A 22,246-nucleotide genomic window follows, 5' to 3' on the forward strand; every position below is an offset into this window, starting at 1 on the left:
CTGGGCCAGGGTTTTTCCAGTCAGTTTCCCCACGGCTGTGAGGCCCACACAGCCTAGTATAAATGGATACCTGATTAAGTAAAGGCAGCCATGCTGATCACATCATCCCAACTATGGCCAAGAATATATGCAGCTCTATACCTCCACATCACGTGTTACTTTTCTCTTCATACTTTTTACTTATGTTCTCATATAATATCTAAGTTGAAATATACAAAACAGTAATCTTACCTGTAGTAAGGTTGTATGGAATTTTATTCCCTTTGTATTTTATTGTACTATCGTTCAATTTCTTTGCAATCTTGAATTTTATTTTATTTTGATATTTATGTGTACTTTTTGGGGTTAGGTGGTAAGCAGCAACAGCTGAACTTCGCCCAGCAATAAAGTCAATTCAATTCAATTATATGGATGTGAAACTTGGTCCCTTACATTGAAGGATAAACTTAAATTAAGAGTATTTGAAAATAAAATCCTTAGGAAAATATTTGGACCTAAAAGGGATGAGTAGTCAGGTGAGTGGAGAAGGTTACATAATTTAGAAGTACATAATTTGTATCCAGATATTATTAGAATGATTAAATCAAGAAGATGTAGGTGGGCAGGTTATGTGGCACGAATGGGAGAGGAAAGAAGAGTTTACAGGATTCTTGTAGGGAAACCTGATGGTAAGGGACCAGTAGGAAGGCCAAGACGAAGATGGGGAGATAACGAAGATGGACCTAAGGCCGGCTTTAGACGAAAGCATTTCCTTTAGCATTTTTGCTGGCATAAATACTATGTAAAAGCTTCCAAAAATCTTATAGCACATAGTACTTTAAACGCAAGCATTTCATGTAACTTTTCGGCTAGCTTTTGCGATTACAATGTAAGACAGCATGAAAGGCACGTCGAGTTACACCATCTATGATGAGTGCACGGTGTTTATATTTGAAACAACTAAAATATTCTTCCATACGTGTACAGTAAACGTTGTAAGGTGTGTATTTAAGCAGCGCCATTGTTTTGTAAATAATAACGTTTTACACGAAACGTTATTCCTCTCGGTTCAATAGTTATCGGCTTTTAAAAATGTGAGGTGATACATTGTTTACATCTCACGCGGCCGCCATTACAACTGCACTCGTGACCTAGAGGTCGCATCTGATTGGTTACGCTACGAAAAATGATTCGGACCGAGCCTATCCTTGAGGAATGCCATGAAATATGCCATGACATCTGAAATGCCATAACATTTCTCACTTTACGCGGTAGCATTTTGGTCATGGCACAAATGTTAAGAAAATTGCTACGGAAAATGCTTTCGTCTAATGCGGGCTTAAAGAAAATCGGTAGCCATAGAAACGAGTGGATGGATTTTGCAGGATAGGGACAGATGTTTTTGCAGCCAAAAACCTTCTGGTTCAAGAATACTAGAGAGTTAGTGAGTTAGTACTACTTCAAAATCTGCAGATTACGAGTCACATAAGGAGAATAACTAGCGTTACAATGTATGTACAATTTGTGTTGTACCAGGTCTTTCCCTGCAGCCAGTTATATAAATAACTTCACACTCTTATCACGAAATTTAAAACTAATTGTATTTAAACCACTCGAATATTTCGTACATTAGTATATTTGGCATTAGAAAGTTTTCAATAACACTATTACTATACTATAAACTTTTTCGAGCAGGCCTCATCTCCAGGCAGCTATCAACTCTGGGCAAGCCCCGGCACCTAACGACCTGTTGGGTGAGATGAGTCAAGGCAAGGATACTATAAACCTTTTCCTGCTCCCCCAAATAGGCAATAGTTAGGCTGAATAGTTCGATGAACTATACCTGCCGCGAAATTAGTTTGGTATAGACGCTTGTGAAGCACGTGGAGAAACCGGGTATACGTCACTGCGGGAGGGTGGGGTGGTGCATGCGAGCCAATCAAAATCTTCCCAGTGCTTCACCCAAGCCCTGGTTACTTAGCAACAGAAAACATTTATCACGGTGTTGCCGCTTATCGGGCCATTGTTTCTGCGATCAGTTTTCATGTTGTTGAGAGAGGACGTGTTGTTAGTTTGTTGCGTTGCGTTGCTGTGATATTTAAACCGGTCCGTTTGTTTAGTGTTTACTGAATTTAGCGTATTATTTGTTGTATATAGCGTGTTGTTTTAGTGTGTTATTTTTTTGTACATAATTGTCTGTGTTCTGCTTGTCTGTGCTTGTGTGAAGAATGTCAAACACAGGAGACAATACTCGAGATGACAATGTACCAAAGAGGCCATGCACTAAAAAGAGAAAGCCTTCGGTAACGGAATTCCTCTGAAAGGCCAAACGCGGGAGATGGTTTGTTCTGTGCGCAAATATTTTGAGCAAGAGAAAAACAATGGGAGTTCAATCATTTCTGTAAATAAAGTTCCGGACAGTTCTCCGCAAATTCTCGACCTCGACCTAGGCTATATTATGGAGTGGAAGTGGTTCACCGACCGCCTTAACCCCAGGTTTTCCCCAGGTACTCACTTGGGCTGAGTCGACCCCGGAGCCGCTCGGGATATTTGAAAAAGTTACACAAACCACCGCTGGTCTTCCGCGTGAAAGTCAGACGCCCCACCAACTGGACTTTTGTGCACTTCGGTTGGGGTATAATTGAAGGATGGGCAGACTTGAACGGCGACTTCGGAAAGAAATGCTTATTACAAGTGTATATATTCAATATTTTCAGAATATATTGAAAAGGTAACCTGTAAACAATGCTCCTTTCGTTAATTCGTTCATGTTGTAAGGGAGATGGAAATGAAGAGAGAAAACAATAAAGCATTCATCATTGTTGTTCCTTTTCCTAGCACGTATTCCTCGACACAGCGTCAGACGGCTGCGTAGTGCGTACCGTACAGTACGATATGGCAACACCTGACATATGTTCCTTCAGCTATCAATACCAAACTAATTTTAAGACAGGTTTAACCGATCTCTATCCAATAACAATTATAGTTTCAGATTATAATGATGTTCCTATGTATGAAGAAGAAAACTTCATCGAAATATTGAACACAGCAACAATAGCTAAAAGGCTACTCATTATTTCAGTTGCTTACTGCTGTGTGCCACTGACTAGTGGAGAGCAATGACCCCTATCGTATCTGGCCTGAGCGGCAAGGGCGTTTCTTACATGTGTGTAAACGCGACATCTGTTGGCATTATTGAATAGCCCAGAAGAAGCTGATTAACAGTTGAATACGTTAAATTTCGAGCTGTAGGATTAAGTCCGGGTTATAATGATTTGTTTTATTTGTAAGCATTGCTTACAATGCTTAACTGCTCACCAAGCCCCTGCAGTCCTTGGAAGTCAACTTAAGATGTTATATATAAAATCTCTGCGTTTCATTTGGTGACCATGAGGCTTTCTGGTGAGCTCACCAGGTGGCAGAAGGGTTGCCGTGTCAAGGAAAGTGGAACAAAAAGATAGGCTTGCTTCAGGAATAAAATTAATTAACGAATTTTCATGACATTGATGCTATAAATGAAAATATCAAAAAGTGGTTCCCTAGAAACATTCTTTCTCAGTGCTTAGGTAAAATCTGAAAAAAATCTCTCTATCAATTCTCTAGATAATCGTGACCAAAGTTACCTCATAAGACTTAACGAGGAACGTGTTCAAATTTTAGCCAGGGCATGTCACCTTAACCTAAAAAAAGGGAGTGATACGATATAAAACAAATAGATTCTTGTAAATTCAGATAAGATTGCTCCGTTTGAGTCCAAGCGGTTGGTAGGTTACATTTCATACATTATCTACAATAAATAACAATATCGATTAATACATACTTTTGTAAACTATTCTTGCCTTACTGAAAATCCCTAGATGGCAGTTTATATGACAATATCAGAAACATATTTGCATCTCTAACGTAGTTTCAGGAAGTTTTGGGACATTAATAAAAGTTTACTTTAAATTAAATTACTTTATTATTTACAAAATATACAACAGAAAATTAATCATGGAATGTTTGCAATCGTGGTATTTCTGTATGAACGCGGACGAAATTCACGATTGTGGCCTGAAATTGCTGAAATGCTCCAGGATCATCTGCCTGCAGAGAATATACAGTATCTGAAAGAAATAATGAAATGATTTGTGAAAGTAAAGTTATAAATTTTGTTCCAAGCTCACAAAACATACAGTTTGTTCACGACATTGTTGTATGTATTTCGTAAAGTTCTTTCATGATCCAGAAGAGTATTTAGTACATGATGCGTGTAATAAAGTAAAGACAGATCTAAAAATAGTTTTGATCAACTTAAAAAATTTAAACCATATTTTCATTGAAGTTTTTAGTTGTGAGAAATTATTTTGAGCCCACTTTATTCACAGAATTCTAATCGAGACTGGACCTACAGTTTAAAGTGCGATCTGAACAACCTCCATCCTCGATCCCTTGACGTTTTCTATATTAACTAACAGTTATTGTTCAGGCTCTACTGAAGTGTCAAACTTGATAGAACGCGATAGAAATTTCAAATTGACACCATACATTTGTCATATGATATCGTCACTAGAATCCGAGGGCTGACCTGGCCATGTGTGTTTCTTTATCCTCATCGTCGCGATTTCACAAAAGTGACAAATGCGTCGCTATATACAATAAGTCATTTCTAATGAAATTTGGGTTAATCGAATTCTCCATTGTACGAGGGACGTTCAGAAAGTAAGTTCCGATAGACTATTAAAAAGAACTCTGAAACCACAGCCCAATATAGCTTATGTCTTCATAGTTACCACCCTTCCAATGAATACATTTTTAAATTTATTGCTGCATAACATAATACATGCATTCCAAATTTATGTAGCAATTTAAGATAAGATATTACTTTTATATTTATACCATTATGTAAGTATTAAATAAATGCATACCTAAAATAAACGTATTCTTTAACAGTAATACATAAAATATTTAAAAATACAAGGCTATTATTTTTCTTATTTAAAACAGTAAATATGTAACATGGTCAAGGATTAGGAGTTGAAAGTGAGGAAAGGGTGTGCCAAAAATCTACTTCGCGCGGGTGAAATTTTTATCATGATCTTTTCCTGTTTAAATTCTAGTATCATTATGCACGAGTTTGGAACACTGTAAGTAGAGGAAGTCGGCATACCAACCTGATAGCAATATGTCCTTAATATCCATACCATGACTTGCCTGCGTATGCAACTGGTTGAGAAGGGATGAATGGCTTCACCGCAACAGGAACAGGATGGGGTACAGGTACAGCCACTGGAGTTTTCACTGGTACGGGTACAGGCTGAGGTACACCCACTGGTTGAGGTACAATGATGCCCACCGGGTGAGCCACGGGTACCCCGACAGGCTGCGGCACGGGTACAGCATAGGGTCTGGCAACTGCCACGGGTACAGGTCTGGGTACAGGTATGGCTACAGGGTGAGGAATAGATACAAGTACGGGTCGTGGCACTGGTACAGCGTACGGTTGGGGTATAGGGATGGGTACAGGTCGGTTGACGGGTACGGCCACTGGTTGTGCCACGGGTACAGGTACATGCTTGTTGACTGTCACTGTAGATATAACTGGGGCAGAGGCTATGGGTATTGTTGACACACCTCGCTTCGATTGTACTCTCACTTCTGCTGTTGCTGCAGTAGCCAACAATAGGAACACCTAAAAATATGAAAAATTTAATAATGTTTTGAAACAATTACAGAAATTTGCATAAAAGTTAGTGCAAAAATGTTATTGCTAAAGCAAGAAGAGAGTTGTCCTCAAAATTTTCAACCCTAAGAGAGTGAGGGTGATGCAATCAGCTGTTTGCCTGTAACCCTGCCCCTGCATTGCCACAATGTGCTGCGTTCTTGTCAAATTTCCTTGCCACCTTCATTCACTACCAAGTATTTGTATCATTGTGAAGGAAACGCACACAATGGAAGCAGGGACGTAATGTTTAACATTGTTAAATCTTTTTGATAATTAGTTCCCGAGTTGGCCGAGGTCTTTCTCTTCTTAGTACAACTATATATATATGTACCTTTACGACCTCGTAACCGATGTCCTGAGTTCGATTTCTGTAGGAGGCGCACTGCACATTTGTGTCGATATCATATTAAACTGTAGGCCCTGTCCTTATTAGCCTATATGAACATAAAATTGACTTGAACTTCGTTGCCACGGAAGGTTCTGGCTTTGAGCGCCATAGCGGGTAAAAGAGTTACTTTGCGTTTGTCATTTCATCAGCTTCATCGTTAAAATTTAACAGTCTGCCTGCTCATTTACAAGAACAGTATGCAATCGTTTCTTTATTTAGATTTTAATATTTCGTCATGCATAAAGATAATGATTATAAATTGAAGTTGGTTGCATTATAAATATATTTTCAAAGACTGAATCGTTAAAATCATTACTTTGACTGTCATGGTTGTTAATACTTGAAAAACGATCATAGTTATTTTTATGGCCGTAAGATGGCAGGGAAATTTACGGTGCTAGACCGTTATTTCTTCAATCAATTTTTTACAGGGTACTTCTAATTAGGAATTAATTTTTTATTAAAAAACAACGGTAATTATGCGATATAGCCCGAACACCTCTCACTCGTTTATTTCGTTCATTTTAGCATTGATACTTACCTATTCTGCATTGCGGAAGATTCTTTGAGGCGAAGTTATGCCTTTTTCCATAAAATAGTGTCAACTTTTCATATTAAGAGTCGTTATTTGTCTTCCTTGTTCAGCTTGGGTAACAGACAATATGGTGTGCACTCGTCATGGATCATTGCACGTCGTGCTTGTGTTTTGTCGATTCGGAGTGGGTATGCAGTGTTTCGACCTTCTTAACCGAAAAATACCTACTTTCGTGTTCATTATGTCATCACAAACCATTGGCCCCAAAAAACCATTCACGATAGCCCCAAAAGCCATTCACGATAGCCCCAAAAACTATTCACGATAGCCCAAAAAACTATTCACGAAAACCCCAAAAACCATTCACGATAGCCCCACAAACCATTTCCGGCAAGGTTAGGTTAGGTTAGGTAAGCATAGTTAAAAAAAGAAAAAAATTCTCGTAAAAAAAGGCACGTTTGGAAACACTGGCGAGACCGTGTGACTTTCGACGCTCGCGCCATCTGCAGGTACATAATGGAAACAACGGCAAAATGTTGTCGCTTTACAGAAAATGCAAGTTCCTTACATAAAAAGTTATTATTTCTTGTTCTGCAGCATTCTATGGTGAAGTTTTCAGTTTCCGCGAAAGAAAATACCTCGAAGAACTTCGACAATGCTACAGAAACTGATTTCAGTAAGTAGTTTCTCCTGTAAATTTGAAGAAATCTGTTCGGGCTATATCGCATATTTACCAACTTAACTTAACTTAACTTAACTTTATTATTGATGTAAATGTTAATTTCTGTTCTTTATCTTATAAAGATCCTTTAGACTCAAGCTCAACAGTAATGTATCATTGCTAAATTATTATCTATTTTATTTGCAGGTAGATGCCTATAATCGCAAAACGTGTATAGAACATCAGATAATTGTAGTATAAGGTAATCAGTTTCTAATAGATTACAAACATCACAAGTTCATCTAGTGACATATATTTCCATACTAATTCTCTTAATGGACTAGAATATGGTATTTGAATTTATGCATTCCAATCCGGTAGTCATACAAGTCCTGAATGATAGTGACATCTATCCATCATTTGTGTTATCAATGGGCATTCGATAATATTTTCGGTGGGAATATGCTTTTTCGATTATTTGGTTCATCATTCGTATATTCATTAGCTGCTTCTGAGTCGTGATGGCCTGGGTGCAGTGCGTTCGAATCCCGATGTAGAACTTCTTGTGCGTGTCTCACTCGGGGAAATTCGTATTCAGTATCCCTAAGACGCCCAAGCTGTTTGCCCGATATTTGCACAAATGCCCAGCGGGTTTTCAGAGGAATTTTTTTAAATTCAATACTGTTTTGGATTAAATTTAATATCTCGAATATTACGAATAGTAGTTACAAATCATACCTCTTTTTATTCAGTACAGATTAGACTACAAAGCCTATGCTAATAAAAACCAACTTTATCAAGAAGAAGTAGAAATTTTAAACCTTTTAAAATCCATTAAAACACACAAAAACTACGCATATTATCTAGGACACCCCCAAATATAGCCAGAATCAAATAACTGTCTAATAACTAATGAACCACTTCAAGGCTCCACTGTGGGTTCGAATCCCGACGTGATATGTTGACATTTTCTGCGAGTGGATGTCCAAATATGATTCCCCTCCACTCGGGGGGAAATTCATACATAGTATTTCACTGAATGGCCCACAACGGCGGAGTAACGTAACGCAAGTATCACGTTATTCTTTCGGTTCTTGTGTTACCTTGATAAATTCAGAACTTGAGGATTGATTGCCAGGACGAGACATCTTTATTGCGTTGTGTTATACTTGAAACATGACATGTCCTTCCTGGGACCCCCTTGTGGTTTCGCCGAGATCAAGAGCTGGTTCACTTCCCCACTACAGACGTGTGAACAGTGTTCTTTTTAGTTGGGAGATGTTCTCTCTTGCGCATTGTGTTTGTGCAGAATTGCTGTGTTGGTGCCGTATCTGTGTGTGATTAACACGAACACATAACTCGATGTAAGAAGTTTGACGTCTGAAGTTCTTGTGACGAGGTTGGTTCACCATGGCTCGTGTGTATGTTTTTCGATGGAAATAAAAGGACATATCCTGTGTACAGTTTTAAGCACGCGATAATTTATGCTATTGTTTCTGGATAATATACGTTCCGTTTGTGCTACAATTTATTTCTATGTTTTATTTACTTTCAAAATCTTTGAGTGACGTCAGCCTGTTGAAGTATATAGTCCCACCTTATATATATTAATCTTGTTGCTGACGTCACGTTATTTGTTTTTATAGTTTTCTGATGAAGTTTTGCATTACGTAAATAATGTTTTAATTGCAAAATGCACTACGTAATTTTGTGCATTTTGTTATTATATATTAATGTTTTTTTCATGCTTTTACATGTATAATTTCCGTTCTGATACTAGTCGTCACAACAAAAAAGTATAAATACGGGCCAGTCGCCCCAGATTCTGAACCATTTTGCATTTGCTATTTCAAGTGTATATATGTCCAATGTGTATTGTTCAGATTCTCCTTGGTGCTCGTTGGGGTGTGGTTCGTGTGGGGGGCCTGTGTAGGGTGCAATACACCCTACGGTCCTCTCGTTTCAACACAACTCGTTTTCGCCCTGGCACTTGTTTACTGTCTTTGTGTGGACAAATTTATTTGATTTCTTATAGTCTGGGCTCGAACCCTCAATCCTTGTTGAGACCGTTGTCTCGGTATGAAATATTTGTGCATTTTATTTTGTCAGTGCCATTGTATGCTTATTTCACTGACAGGGAAGTTTGAATTGATTTATCGTTTTGTATAGTTTTGCCCTTGTACACTTATGTACATTTTGCTTTTTTTAAATAATAACTTCGTATTCGAAATAAAGAAATAAGTTCCTGAATCTATATTTCAAAAGTTAGTTCTGAGTTCGATGGACTGCAAATCTTAATTTTTTCCCTTGCTCTGAAAGGTGTCGTTTGTATACCATTATTAGGGACATTGAATTTTCGTGATGCGCGAAATCGCGAAATGTGAAAAAAAGATGCAATTTTGAACATTCTGCACGTAGCTACACCCCCAATGATGAAATATGAATGAGTTTTATTCGCGAAGTAATGCGAAATGTGTGTTTTTCCACGAAATGAACGCTTTTTCGCGAAATAACCGTGAAATATCATCAAATTAAGTAGAAAACACGCAAAAACCGGCAATCGAAATTGTGCGCGCAAACTGTCGATTTGTAACGAAACGTTTGCCTAAAGTTTCCTACCACTTGCAGCTGAAGAACGTTTTATCTTCGATCACATCAGGAAGACGCTGCAAATTGGGATTTCCCATTCACATAATATCAGTTCGCTCCCTGTCAAGCTGCATTCCTTTCTTCCCCCGAATGTCTACTCAACTTCCAGTTTCATTGAACTTGCTAGCTGTAGCAGCGATAAGATTAGTCTGTTGCCCGACATCAAGGGAAACTATGGTTTCATTTGCGTTCAGTCGTGAATGAATTTTGTTTATCATCATATGATTTTCAACATGTGTTTGTGTATTGTGTATGTGCAGTAGTGATTATTTTATTTGTTGGACAGCAAGGATATCCTTTAAATACATACAATGAATAAATCACTTGAGATATGCAATTTAGAAATGAAGTGATTTTGTGTTGATGTTTTATTTTTGGTTTGACAGCTAAGTACTTGTGTATGTGTACAGTATATAAAAATGAAGTAGTTTATCAATTTATAGATCTTTTGTATGTTGTTTCCTCTCATAATGAAAAAGTGTGTGCCAATTTTTTTTCCCACCGCTGATCTAACATTTTATTTACCGCTCTCCTCAGTTTTTATTTATCATAAATTTGTCTCCCTAACCATTATGTAGAGTCTCATGGTGTTAATGCATTAATATATTGATATTATATTGCTGAGTTTAGCTCTACCAATAATCGGAAAACATGCTACAGGGACAGTTATGCTTGTGTTATGTGTATACTTTTTAATGTCTTTCTTTGTGATAATTAACTGTAAAATATTATTTTCTAAGCACAGTGATGAGTTCTGTAACGCGTTACATTATCCAAAGTAACTTGCTAAAATCTGGAAAATTATATAGACATAAAAAGAAAAACCTCCAGATACACAAATTCGAAATATGTAAAACTGAACTTGTGCAAAACAGCGCCATCTCTAGTTTCCTGACTGCAACTCAACTACATCCACAGCCAAGTTATTTTTCAAAAGGCGTATGTAATATGTATATCTCTAACATTTACAATGTCTTTGATATACAAGATCAGCTAGTAGATTTTATATGTTTTCCTGTTAGAGTACCAAATGTTGTCTTTGTACATCTCAGGTATTGTACGCCACATCATACTGAATAATTTTTCCCAATATTAGATACAATGGTTAATGCTATATTAATTGGACATTATCCATTGCCCAGTTCTTCTACACTCTATCCCTGAAACCTATGGAGCAAGACCGTGCATAACTGTAGAGAAGGGGAGAGAGCGAGTTGGATCAAAGCAATGGATGCTGCTGCAAACAGCTGGTAGCTGAACTTACTTCGCTTCTCACGCTTTCATTGGTCGAGCTCTCTCGAGTCACTACTTGCGCAGAGACGTGTTTTCGTTCGCGAGACAGGCCCGTAAACAGAAATTTATTTGGGGGGGGGGTCATCCCTTATCAGCAGCCGCCATCTAAAGGCGAAAAAGTGAGGTGTAGATGCTCTGAAGATTAATTTCTCGTTATATTACAACTTATTATACAAGATGTTTCATCCTTCTAAGGAAGCAAAATTATTTACCACTAGGGAAGTCGGGGGAATATGAGAATAGTTAATGTTTTTCATTCAAAATCTTAAAATCCGCATTTGTTACAGTTTTAAACGCTTCTCCGTTTGATTCCTCAGCTTCTTTCCTACTTTAACCAAAAACAGATAAAAGAAACAACAGATAGTTCCTTGTAAAAACAATATTTTACAAAATAATGTCAAGTACACGGGGTAATATGAGCATAGACCAGGTGTAATATGGGCCACTGCAAATAAAGCTGGATATATCAAAATTTTTACATTTTTTTCTTAGTGCACCTGGTAGTTATTACCGTTTATACTATACATAAGCACAATCCACCATAAAAGGAATGTCTCCATCATCACCGCCCAAAAAATCATTTGCAGTTTTCACATACAAAGGTGACTCCATCTTTCTCAATGTTTACAACGTCCTCATGTAACCACTCGCTGCTATTCTCACACCTTAACCATTTGTCTCCATTGAAATCATCGCTGTACTTTCCTCCGCAAACAGGACACATACAATCGTCATTAGTTAAAGAATGAATAAATCATCCATTAATGCATTTCATTATTATTTGTCTATTTACTTATGTGTTTATAATATTGTTAAATTACATTCATTTCTTTAATTTAAATATTCTAAGGATCAGAATAATTAATCTATTAATCTAATTTTGGAATATTGTACAGTCGAAAATAGTTGCTCATATTTCCCCATTTCTGCTCATATTACCCCAAATACCTCTGCTCATATTTCCCCAGACGCTATGATTTGAATTACAATCTCCTGTGCCACTATGCTTACATGCAACGAAACAGTTTCATTCTGAATGGAAAGCCCAATCAATACGTTTTCAAATTACTATTATGGCATTTTTTCAGACTAACAACTTAACATGTTCTTTTAGCCTATACAAATATTACTAAATAACTATGAGACTACATTTTGACAAAAACTTTTCACAGACTTACATTAAAATGACATGACAAAAGACTGTCGCTAGGCTCACGATATTTAGTGGGGCACTGGTAGAGGTGCTACCAACTGTCGGTCTCGGAAACGCGATTCTCATCTTGGCGGTGTGCGCGATAATGATTCAACGTGGTAATATTCCCCAACTGCTCATATTCCCCCGACTTCCCCTATACATAATTTTCAACGAACATTTGTATGATTTCAGGGGGCTTCAGCCTCCCCAGGCCCCCTCTTGGTTACGTGCCTGTTTACATCTATTCTAGCACTACGTAGCACTCCTCAGGTAGGAAATTTCGTTTTTCCGGTGATCAAACGTATAACAGACCTGTGATCTTACTACAATTGTTGTTGTTTATTGAATTGCTGTTTTAAGTTCACTTTATGCACAGTAAGGCTAATCGGGACTGGACCTACAGTTTAAACTGGGATACGAACCACTATGTGCCTCCACCGGGAATGGAACCCACGACCCCTTGTTTACAAGGCGGCGACGCTACCACTGCGCCATCGTGGAGGCCCGATCATACTACAAATCTGATGTTTTAACCAATCACCGTATCTCTGTAAAGTAGTTGTTTAGCATACCGGATCTTCTTCTAGTACGGGTCTCACTGATGGCGTAGCGGTACGCCGTCTCCTTCTAATCAAGGAGTTCCGGGTTCGATCCGCAATAGAAGTGGTTCCGATCCCACTTGTCCAGCTCCGATTTACCTATCTGTGCGTTAAAAAGAAAAACGAATATCATACATTCGTTGCTGATCATCTTCATCGTCGCGAGTAACCTAAATTATATTGATTTATTATTTAGCGTCGCTTATCTACCACTTTTGGCTAATCGAAGCGATGAGGATGGGTGATATAATGAAATTGATGAATCAACACTCATAATGAACACCCATGCGCTGTCCGGGATTCGAACGCGGGATCTCTGGCGTCCTAGCGCGCTGTGCTAACCACTCCGCCACGGAGGTCGTGACATCATAAGGTCTCCACCCCCTGTTGCGAAACCGCTGCGGCTGCTAAGTTTGGCAATGCAGCACAGAACAAAAGCAAATCGTCTCCATGACAGTGATCGGCTCATGGATCCACACAGTCCCTTTCAACTGACAAACGTTCACTGCCAGGAACTCTGGTCATTTGGAGAGTAGGAAGAAGCTATGAGGGGACAATAAACGAGAATGAGCCTTACTATGAGATACATACCAGACACCTCATCCTGTCCACAAGGCCTTTGCAAATACTGTCTCCCCTAACAAGACTTTGGGTAGGCATTTCCACGAAAGACATTTTTTTCTTATATAGAATGCGTTGTGTGCGATCCGTATTCACTTTCCCCGCCATCTAGCCAATAACGGACCACTTTCTCCGCCCGTTCGCAGACAAAAAAGAAGGTGAAAAGCCAAAGAAGACCCCGACAATTACGGTGTCATCGTTTCCATAACCTTTAGCACCTTGCATCACGTTTCTCTCCTCGCCTTGAGACATCAAGGGATTCCCACAGTCGCTTCGGAGGAAACCTGTTCCCTCTAACGGTACGAAGTCTCCTGATCTTGAACTGTTGCCCAGATGAAGGTCATCGTTACACTTGGATGCTGTGAATCTCTTGGTACACCCGAGATGCTATAGAAAGTTTTAGACAGGCTGCAATGAAGCAGCTGATGTTAGAAACTATAAATTCCGAGTTCGAATCAAGTGTAAAATATAGGTTCGTGCCCAGGGTCGGGCTGGTTGCAGGGTGCGCCGGGCCTGTGCACACCCTATTAGCACACTTTGCTCGTTTCCCCTTTACAATCAGTTTGTGCTGAAATTTAGGAACACGAAGTAAGTCGAAAGATTAACCAATTTAATAAGAACAGTGTTCGATTTGATTTTGGTTATTTAGCGTCGCTTTTCTGCCACTTCTGACTAATCGCGACCATGAGAATGAGTGATGATATGGTGAAATTGATGAGGGGACACTAATAAAGAAAATTCATGCGTTGGCAGGTATTCGAGCTCTGGACTTCTGGCGTCGTATCACACAGAAAAGTAAATGCATCATATCGATTGATGCACTAAAGTGTGTTTTATGGCCTCTGCGAGGAAGAACCAGTTTCATGCATTTTTGTTTATCGTTAAAGGAACGCCAAAATGCTTTGTTTTTTGTTTGATTTGGTGTTTTAAGTCCACTTTGTGCACAGTACGGCTAATCGGGACTGGATCTACAGTTTAAAGTGGGATCCGAACCACTATGTGCCTCCACCGGGTATCGAACCCGGGACCCCTTGATTACAAGGCAACGACGCTACCACTGCGCCATCGGGGAGGCCCACCCAAAATGCATCATATGATGCAAGTGATGATTTCTTTCAGTCGAGTTGCACTTTTATGCATCAAAACGCATCAATTGATGCATTAATGAAGGAAATCCAGAAGTTGTAGGTCCAAAGGCAGAAACATTGTGTTCGCAATTAGGACAGAGCTTTCCAGGTAATATAGTGTTATTCCTGTTCAGGCAGCAAGTGTTTGCAATTAGGACTGTTCACAATTAGGACTGTTCGCAATTAGGACGACACCCTGGTGCCGTTAGGGGCTCTGATAACCACTCCGCCACGGATGTCGGCTAGATGTATTTCGAGTCTTGACTATGTGAAATAGCAAATGTAAACTTTGCACCTCAAATTATTAAATATAAAGTATATACCGTGTATACAGGAATTGAACTATAGTTTTTTGGATACGTTCGAATCACACACACCCTTTACATTGTTCATATATATATTTGTTTGTGTGTAAGTGTGTGGTTAGCAGTAATACGTAAGTTTGGAATAGAGAAAACTTCTGGCACCCTTGAATTTTTGGAATGTTCGCCTTAAAAAGCGGGAATTATACTTGAATTTTATCATGGTCCTAGAGTGGCTGACCACTCTGTATTAATGCTGCAAATATAAGATTTTGTATAATGAATAGACCTCGGATATTTAGGTTCTAAAAAGTGTGCTTTTAGGTTCCTAAAATAGGCTCTAAAAACCCTAAAATAGGCTCTAAAAATCCTAAAATAGGCTCTAAAAATCCTAAAATAGGTTCTAAAAATCCTAAAATATGCTCTAAAAATTCCAAAATAGGCTCTAAAAATCCTAAAATAGACTCTAAAAATCCTAAAATAGGCTCTAAAAATCCTAAACTAGGTTCTAAAATCCTAAAATAGGCTCTAAAAATCCTAAAATAGGCTCTAAAAATCCTAAAATAGGTTCTAAAAATCTTAATTTAGGCTCGAAAAATCCTGCACGGGTAATGTAAATGGGACACCTATATCCTGCAATATCTTCCATAATGTTATGTGTGTTGCCTACCCCTACGATAATGGCAGAATTTACCATAGGAAATTTGCTATTTAAATCCACTCTTCGCTGTATAGTGAGGCAAAAATATTTTTTCGTGTTATCCACAGTCAAATGTTGTCTGTGAGGATCATCTTATATGCTGAAAATAATTTTTCAACAAAAACATAGTCATTGGTGCAAACATCAATGATGAAATGTTAGTTTCCAAGGCGTGAATGCCACAAAGGAACGAAGTGACGCGAAGATGAGCAAGACCACACGGATCAGACCACTTTGGATTGTACAGGTAACAGTGGCACCAGACATTTTGCTTTAGTTAGAGCTTTGAGAAATCACCATGGACTTGGAGGAAGGGAAATCGACAGAGAGTACGTTTCAAACACGTTCGTCATGAATTTGTTCGTGACAAAACAAAGCAAATGCCTGTGTGTGATATAAAAATCCTGTAAAACCTTTTAAACCATATACAACCCTAATAAAAGGCTTGATTTAGGCGCATAAACCTAAAATGTTTTTTATGCACTGTAAAGCTTCATCAGTTGCTGCGTTTTCTTTAACGAAACGCTGACATAACTGGAAAAAATAGGTTAAAAACCTAAAATGCGAGGTCTAGTAATGAATTCACGTTCAAGTAGGAAGCATTGCTTGCCGAATTGAAGACAACAGACACGAAGGAAGCAGGTAATAACAACGCACATGGAAGCACAGGTTGGGTAATGCACAAGACACGGTCAGCCATGTCTATTATTCCCTGGTCCAGCGCCACCTGTTGCCTTCACGCACCGCTGACTTAGGAGGTTCTTGTCATAAGGAAAAGGAATCTGAAACCACAGTTACTTTCTCTGAGCGTAAATCCCTTCCGTCAACCCGTGACATAATTTGGAGACGAAGGAACCCTAGGACGTGGACCTCTAATGAAAGTGCTTTTTGCTTCCCGTTGCACTGAAATGCGCTTTAAGATTTATGCTGTCCCGGTTATCTCTGGACCAAGGCCGCACGTAGCGCCAGAGAAGGGGGGAAATCGAGTGGGTAGACCGAAGCAGTACACGCTGCTTCGAAGGCTGATAACTGCAGTTGGTTCACTCTACACGCAATTTAGTGGGGTATTGAGGAAATGTTGGGTGGTGTTGAGGGTGTGTGGATAAATCACGGTACTTTTCAGAGAGAAAAGGAAAGTCTAGCACAAACGGGACTTACTAGACACGTATGGCTCGTTTACATTGGTCGAGTGAGCGGGAGAGTTACTGGCCTGTCTGCTCGACTCGACATTCTATGGCGAGCTGTTTTCACACTTTCTACTCGACTCCAGCAAACTGGGATAGTAGCTGCACTGTTTGATGCTCTTTTCACAGATTGAACCCATCGACGTTGTTGTCGATTTAAAGAAAGAAGTTTTTGAAACGGTTTAGAGTCGAATTACTTTCGGAACATCTCCAGCGGACTGCGCGAGTCTGTCTAGCGAGCCTAGTGGGCGTGTAGAACATGAGCAAAGTGCTTAGCAATAGGTTCTGTGTTGAGACGACGTCAGCGGCTCGCTTGGTTAATTGGCTGCTTCGAGAGTTGTGACTCGTTCCGATGCTTCAAATGCATAACTGCCAAAGATGTTACGGAAATAATCTCCCTCTACATACTTTTGTCACGAAAAATGAATACAATACACGTGGACATGTCTGGAAAGATAACTAATTTCTTTGATTTTTCTATTTTCGATTGTTCTTGGTTGAACGTAAATTCCTTATTTTTAATTTTAATTCACCTACGCCAATTGCATCAAGTCTCATCTCTTCATACGCCCGTAGTTTATTTTGTTTGTTCCTAAAATCGACACAAATTCCATGGACACTCACACAACACAACACAGACTCTATACTGTCTTCAGAAACCGTTTACATTGACCGAGTGTCCTCCTTGGACAGCCACTCAACTGTCCTGACTACTGGAGCGAGTACTGGCTCCAGTACTCTCTCCAGTTGTTTACACGAAGAGAGTAGCTCGCTTTACTCTACTCGACCAATGTAAACCAGCCTTTACTTAAGTCAACACCGGAAATGTAATTCGCGACTTGTTATGTTAATCACAAGGCGATAACGTTAACTGGTTAACTTATGGGACAGAAATGAAATTTGAAGCTCATTCCTCTCTTTCCGTAAATCATTGTCAATATAAATAACTGAGAACTACTTCTACTTCACAAAACTCTACTAATGCTGTCATATTATGATCAAAGGGCAATGGGTTCATTTCCTGGTGGAGATACATTCAGTGGTTTGGCTACATTGAAGGTCCATTTCTCGTTAGTTGTCCTAATCGAAAACTAGGCAAAAAACAAACCCTTGTAATTATTTTGTTGTGAATAGTATACATATAGGACATATATTGTGTGTATACACACACAAACACACAAATGAGAGGTTTTTAATATCAAGAAAAATATTACCATTGCATTTCCAATTTCACCTCTTATAAGCTTACAGCATATTCTATGCCCTTCTCAGTAAAATCTCTATAGATATCCTCCTATGACCGAGAGAGTTGACTACTGGATCCAGGTTGAAGACTTCGAATGTCCCATATTGCAATCCTGTCGTTTACATTGTTGTTCTTGTCTACAACCTCATCACAGGCGCCGACTTCATGGGGCTTTGGGAGGGGGTCGACCCCCCACCAATGTTAACGATGTAAGGGAAGAGCCCCCAAATAATTTTGCTTAAGAAAATCTAATGTATTATTTTGCTTCTCTTGTAAAGTTTACTCTGAATTGTGCCACATGAACTTAAACTTTACATACACATTTGAAATGTTCTAGACCATCAACTTTGGCGGCTGAGACCGCTAAACCATCAACTTTTTTGGGGGGAGGGCTATTACCAGAGACAGCATAACACATGACTTATTACTATATACTAATTATATAATTATGAGTATTGTTAACATTTTTACTAAAAAGAGTTTCAAAAGAAGATGTGCATGAACTAGGAGAGTGGATGGGACGTTCGGGCTACAAATGGCTCTCACATGACATTCAGAACGAGATCGTTGATGTATTAGGGAGATCTGAGTTGCGCTCCGTGGTAGCAGATATTAAAAGTCGGGAATATTTTGCTATTATGGTTGACGAAACTTGTGACATATCCATCCGTGAACAATTGACATTTTGCATTCGAACTGTAAAAAATGTTTATATTTTTGAGGAATTCATGGGCTTTTACGAGATTCCGAACACTGAGGCCAAAACTTATAAAAGAGAGGGAGTGAGTCATTCATTAATTAATTTCAGTGATCAGAGCCCCCAATAATTTTGACAAGTCGGCGCCCCTGATCCTCATTATCATGATTAGCTTAAGAAGGCAAAAAGCGATTCAAACTAAAGAAATACAAAATGATGCAAGTACTGAATTGAAACGACTGACACAGTCTAAGGTCTTCAATTACAAGTCCAATAAAGTTAAAATTATGAAAACCGGAAATAGATTTCAGTTACTAATGCAACATGTTTACATCTACAGCTCTGACTACAAGCAAGATGCAATTAGTTGCAACAAATGTTTACCAACAAATGTTTACCTTCACTTTTCCTTAGCAAGAAACTCTTAATAAATAATGCATGCTTACATTGACGATCAATCATAAGTATGAATTGCTAAGGGAAATGGTGTCAAGAACGACAACAACAATATACACGTTTAAAATATTAATATATGCACAAAACAGGAAGAAAATTCAGCACACAGTTGAGGAAATCTATGAAATCCATGTGATTAATTTCGCCCATTTCACTTCCCTTGTGCATTTTCTCTTGCTTCACAGTGCAAGCACAGACTTCATTGCAATTCAGATACCGTGTTCGTTGATTCCGTTGCACACGGCACCGAAGCAAGGAAATGCGACTCTATCCCACAAACTTCCTGTTCCCAGACATTGAGAACAGTGGTTTCAGTAGCAGATTCGTTCTGCTTGACCTAGCAATTTCTCCGACAGATGGTGCAATAGTCGTTCATGTAGCGAAGCCGCCATATTGCATCTATCTTGGCATTGTTATGTAAATTTTTCAAAGAAAGTTTTACTCGTATTAAAGCTACACAGAAAGGAACGTGGCAGAATTTAGGAACTTAGAATAAATTAAGGAAGACGTAACCTTGGAGAATGAAACTCAATGAAGAGAAAGATACAAAAAACATAATAAAAAGAAAGAAGTGCGTCTATGTAAATACCTAAAATTCAAAGTGGATACTGCTACGACGGGGACAAGAAGGACGCCAGTGAACATCCAACAATATTTGGAGCCAGAGAAACGAAACTTCATAAAGGGGGGTCATGTGGGGTATCAGAACACATTAATAACAGTGCATTAATTGAATACTTGAATTAGTAACTAAAAAACAAATTACTGTTAGTCAAGTATATTCTATTAGAGTTATAGCAACCAGAACTATTAATCACTATCTCTTTAATTACTTCAAGGACATGTTTACACAAGTTTGCTTTCTAAGATTTATTTAACTTCTACTTTCTGTTTTCTCCAGAACTTGTTTGTCATTCCTTCCCTTCTGTTCCTTCATTAACACTAAGAAAAAGACTGTTTTATTTATTGACCCTCCCGATGTTGTAGTACAGGCGCCGACTCCATGGGACTTGGGGGGGCTAGAGCCCTCCCAATGGGGCAGAGACCCAAATAATATTGCTTAAGAGGATCTAATGTATTATTTTGCTTCTCTTGTAAAGTTCACTCTGAATTGTGCCACATGAACGTAACTTTAAACGCACATTTAAAATTTTCTAGACCATCAAATTTTGGTGGCTGAGATCGCTAAACCATCAACTTTTGGGGGGGGGGGGCTATGACCAGAGACAGTATGAGTATTGTTAAAATGTTTACTAAAAAGGGTTTCAAAATACGATGTGCATGACTTAGGGTGGTAGATGGGACGTTCGGGCTACAAATGGCTCTAACATGACATTCAGAACGAGATCATTGATATATTAGGGAGATCTGTTTTGCGCTCCGTGGTAGCAGATATTAAAAGTCGGGAATATTTTGCTATTATGGTTGACGAAACTTGTGACATATCCATCCGTGGACAAAAAAAATTGATATTTTTGAGGAATTCATGGGCGTATTAGGGGTGTGCAGGACGGGTTCGGGACGGGAAATGTTCGAAATTTCCCGAAGCTCTGAAAATCTCGAATTCTACACGTCATTTTCACTTTAAGTGATTTCTGGATTAAATACTAACAATTTGCGATAAGTTCCAGACAATGCAATGCAGAAAACGTCGAGAAATAACGACATTTTAAAATGAACATTCGGTATTTCCCGACTGCTCGGGATCCCGAAAATTCGGGAAATCATTTCCGAAGTCGGGATCGGGACGGGAAATTTTTTTCCCCGATCCCGGTACCGACTTTTCGGAATCCCTCACACCCCTAGCTTTTATGAGATTCCGAACACTGAGGCCAAAACTTAAAAAAGGGAGGGAGTGAGTCGTTTATTAATTTATTTCAGTCAGCCCCCCAATAATTTTGACAAGTCGGCGGCCCTGCGTACATAGTAACATATCCGCCTTGTAATGAAGGGGTCTCGAGTTCGATACCCTGTTGAGGGACATAGTGGTTAGGATCCCACTTTAAACTGATGTAGACCAAGTTTCGATTAACCTATCCGTGCATAAAATGGACTTACAAAAACAGGCTAAGATAGGCTAATCAGGACTGGACCTACAGTTTAAAGTGGAACCTGAAGGGTATCGAACTCGGGACACCTTGATTACTGTAAACTTTTCTATCCTCTCACAAAAATGTTTAAATACAATCACGACAGCAGCTCAGTGACCCGGTGCGTTAAGTTGTCGACTTTCGAACTCGGCACCGAAGTTTCCTGGTTCGAATCCCGGCTTGGAAATGGTCGTTCTTTGTGAGTATCGCTTCACCAGTTTCATCTAATCATCCTCATCGTCGCGATTAGCCGAAAGTGACAGGAAAGCGACGCTAAGTATACGAATGCAATTATGTATGAATAACGATTTTGCCCTTACAGAAACACGAGGCCGATCTACTTGGTGGTGGTTAGCACAGAGCGCTATGGCGCAAGTAGTCCGACGTTCGTATCCCTGCATGGGTGTTCTGTGTGAGTGTACCTACATCAATTTCACTAACCCCGTCGCTAAACTTTTCGACTCTCTCTGCATTCGCGCCTCTTGTTGGTTACACGGTGCAACACCGACTTGTCTACTTCGCTGATTTGGTGTCGAGTAGTGCATTTGGTGTCTGCACCGTTTGCACTACGTTCTGGAGCGGTGTATCGTGTGGTGTATGGCCACGTGGTGCTTGAAAACTAATCAAATCAACGTTTAAAGCAACAGACAGGCATTTTTTGAATATTCTGAACTTCAACACCGCTATTCGTCTACTTCGTTGAACGTCATTTCCTTGTACCAGCCTGGCACCGGTATACACCTGCACTTCACCTGGTGTCAAAAAGTGCATTATATCATCACTAGAGACACATATTTTTGGTAAATAAAAAAGCAAAATT

At 39.1% G+C, this 22,246-nt stretch overlaps 1 protein-coding gene across 1 annotated transcript in view; it reads right to left on the reverse strand.

Moving 5' to 3' along the window:
* The window catches only part of LOC145980851 (uncharacterized), an 85,845-nt gene extending 72,182 nt beyond the window's left edge, over nt 1-13,663 (reverse strand). Inside the window, exons 1-3 of the mRNA XM_083113933.1 lie at nt 13,595-13,663; nt 5,153-5,650; nt 4,024-4,085 (exon numbers count right to left, since the gene is read on the reverse strand). Of these exons, the coding sequence (XP_082970059.1) occupies nt 4,024-4,085; nt 5,153-5,650; nt 13,595-13,663 (629 nt within the window). The remainder of the gene's footprint in view (nt 1-4,023; nt 4,086-5,152; nt 5,651-13,594) is intronic.
* Nucleotides 13,664-22,246: the final 8,583 nt, after the last annotated feature.

Source organism: Lepisma saccharinum, chromosome 28, assembly GCF_977018435.1.
Source record: "Lepisma saccharinum chromosome 28, izLepSacc3.1, whole genome shotgun sequence".
In the NCBI taxonomy this organism is placed as follows: domain Eukaryota; kingdom Metazoa; phylum Arthropoda; class Insecta; order Zygentoma; family Lepismatidae; genus Lepisma; species Lepisma saccharinum.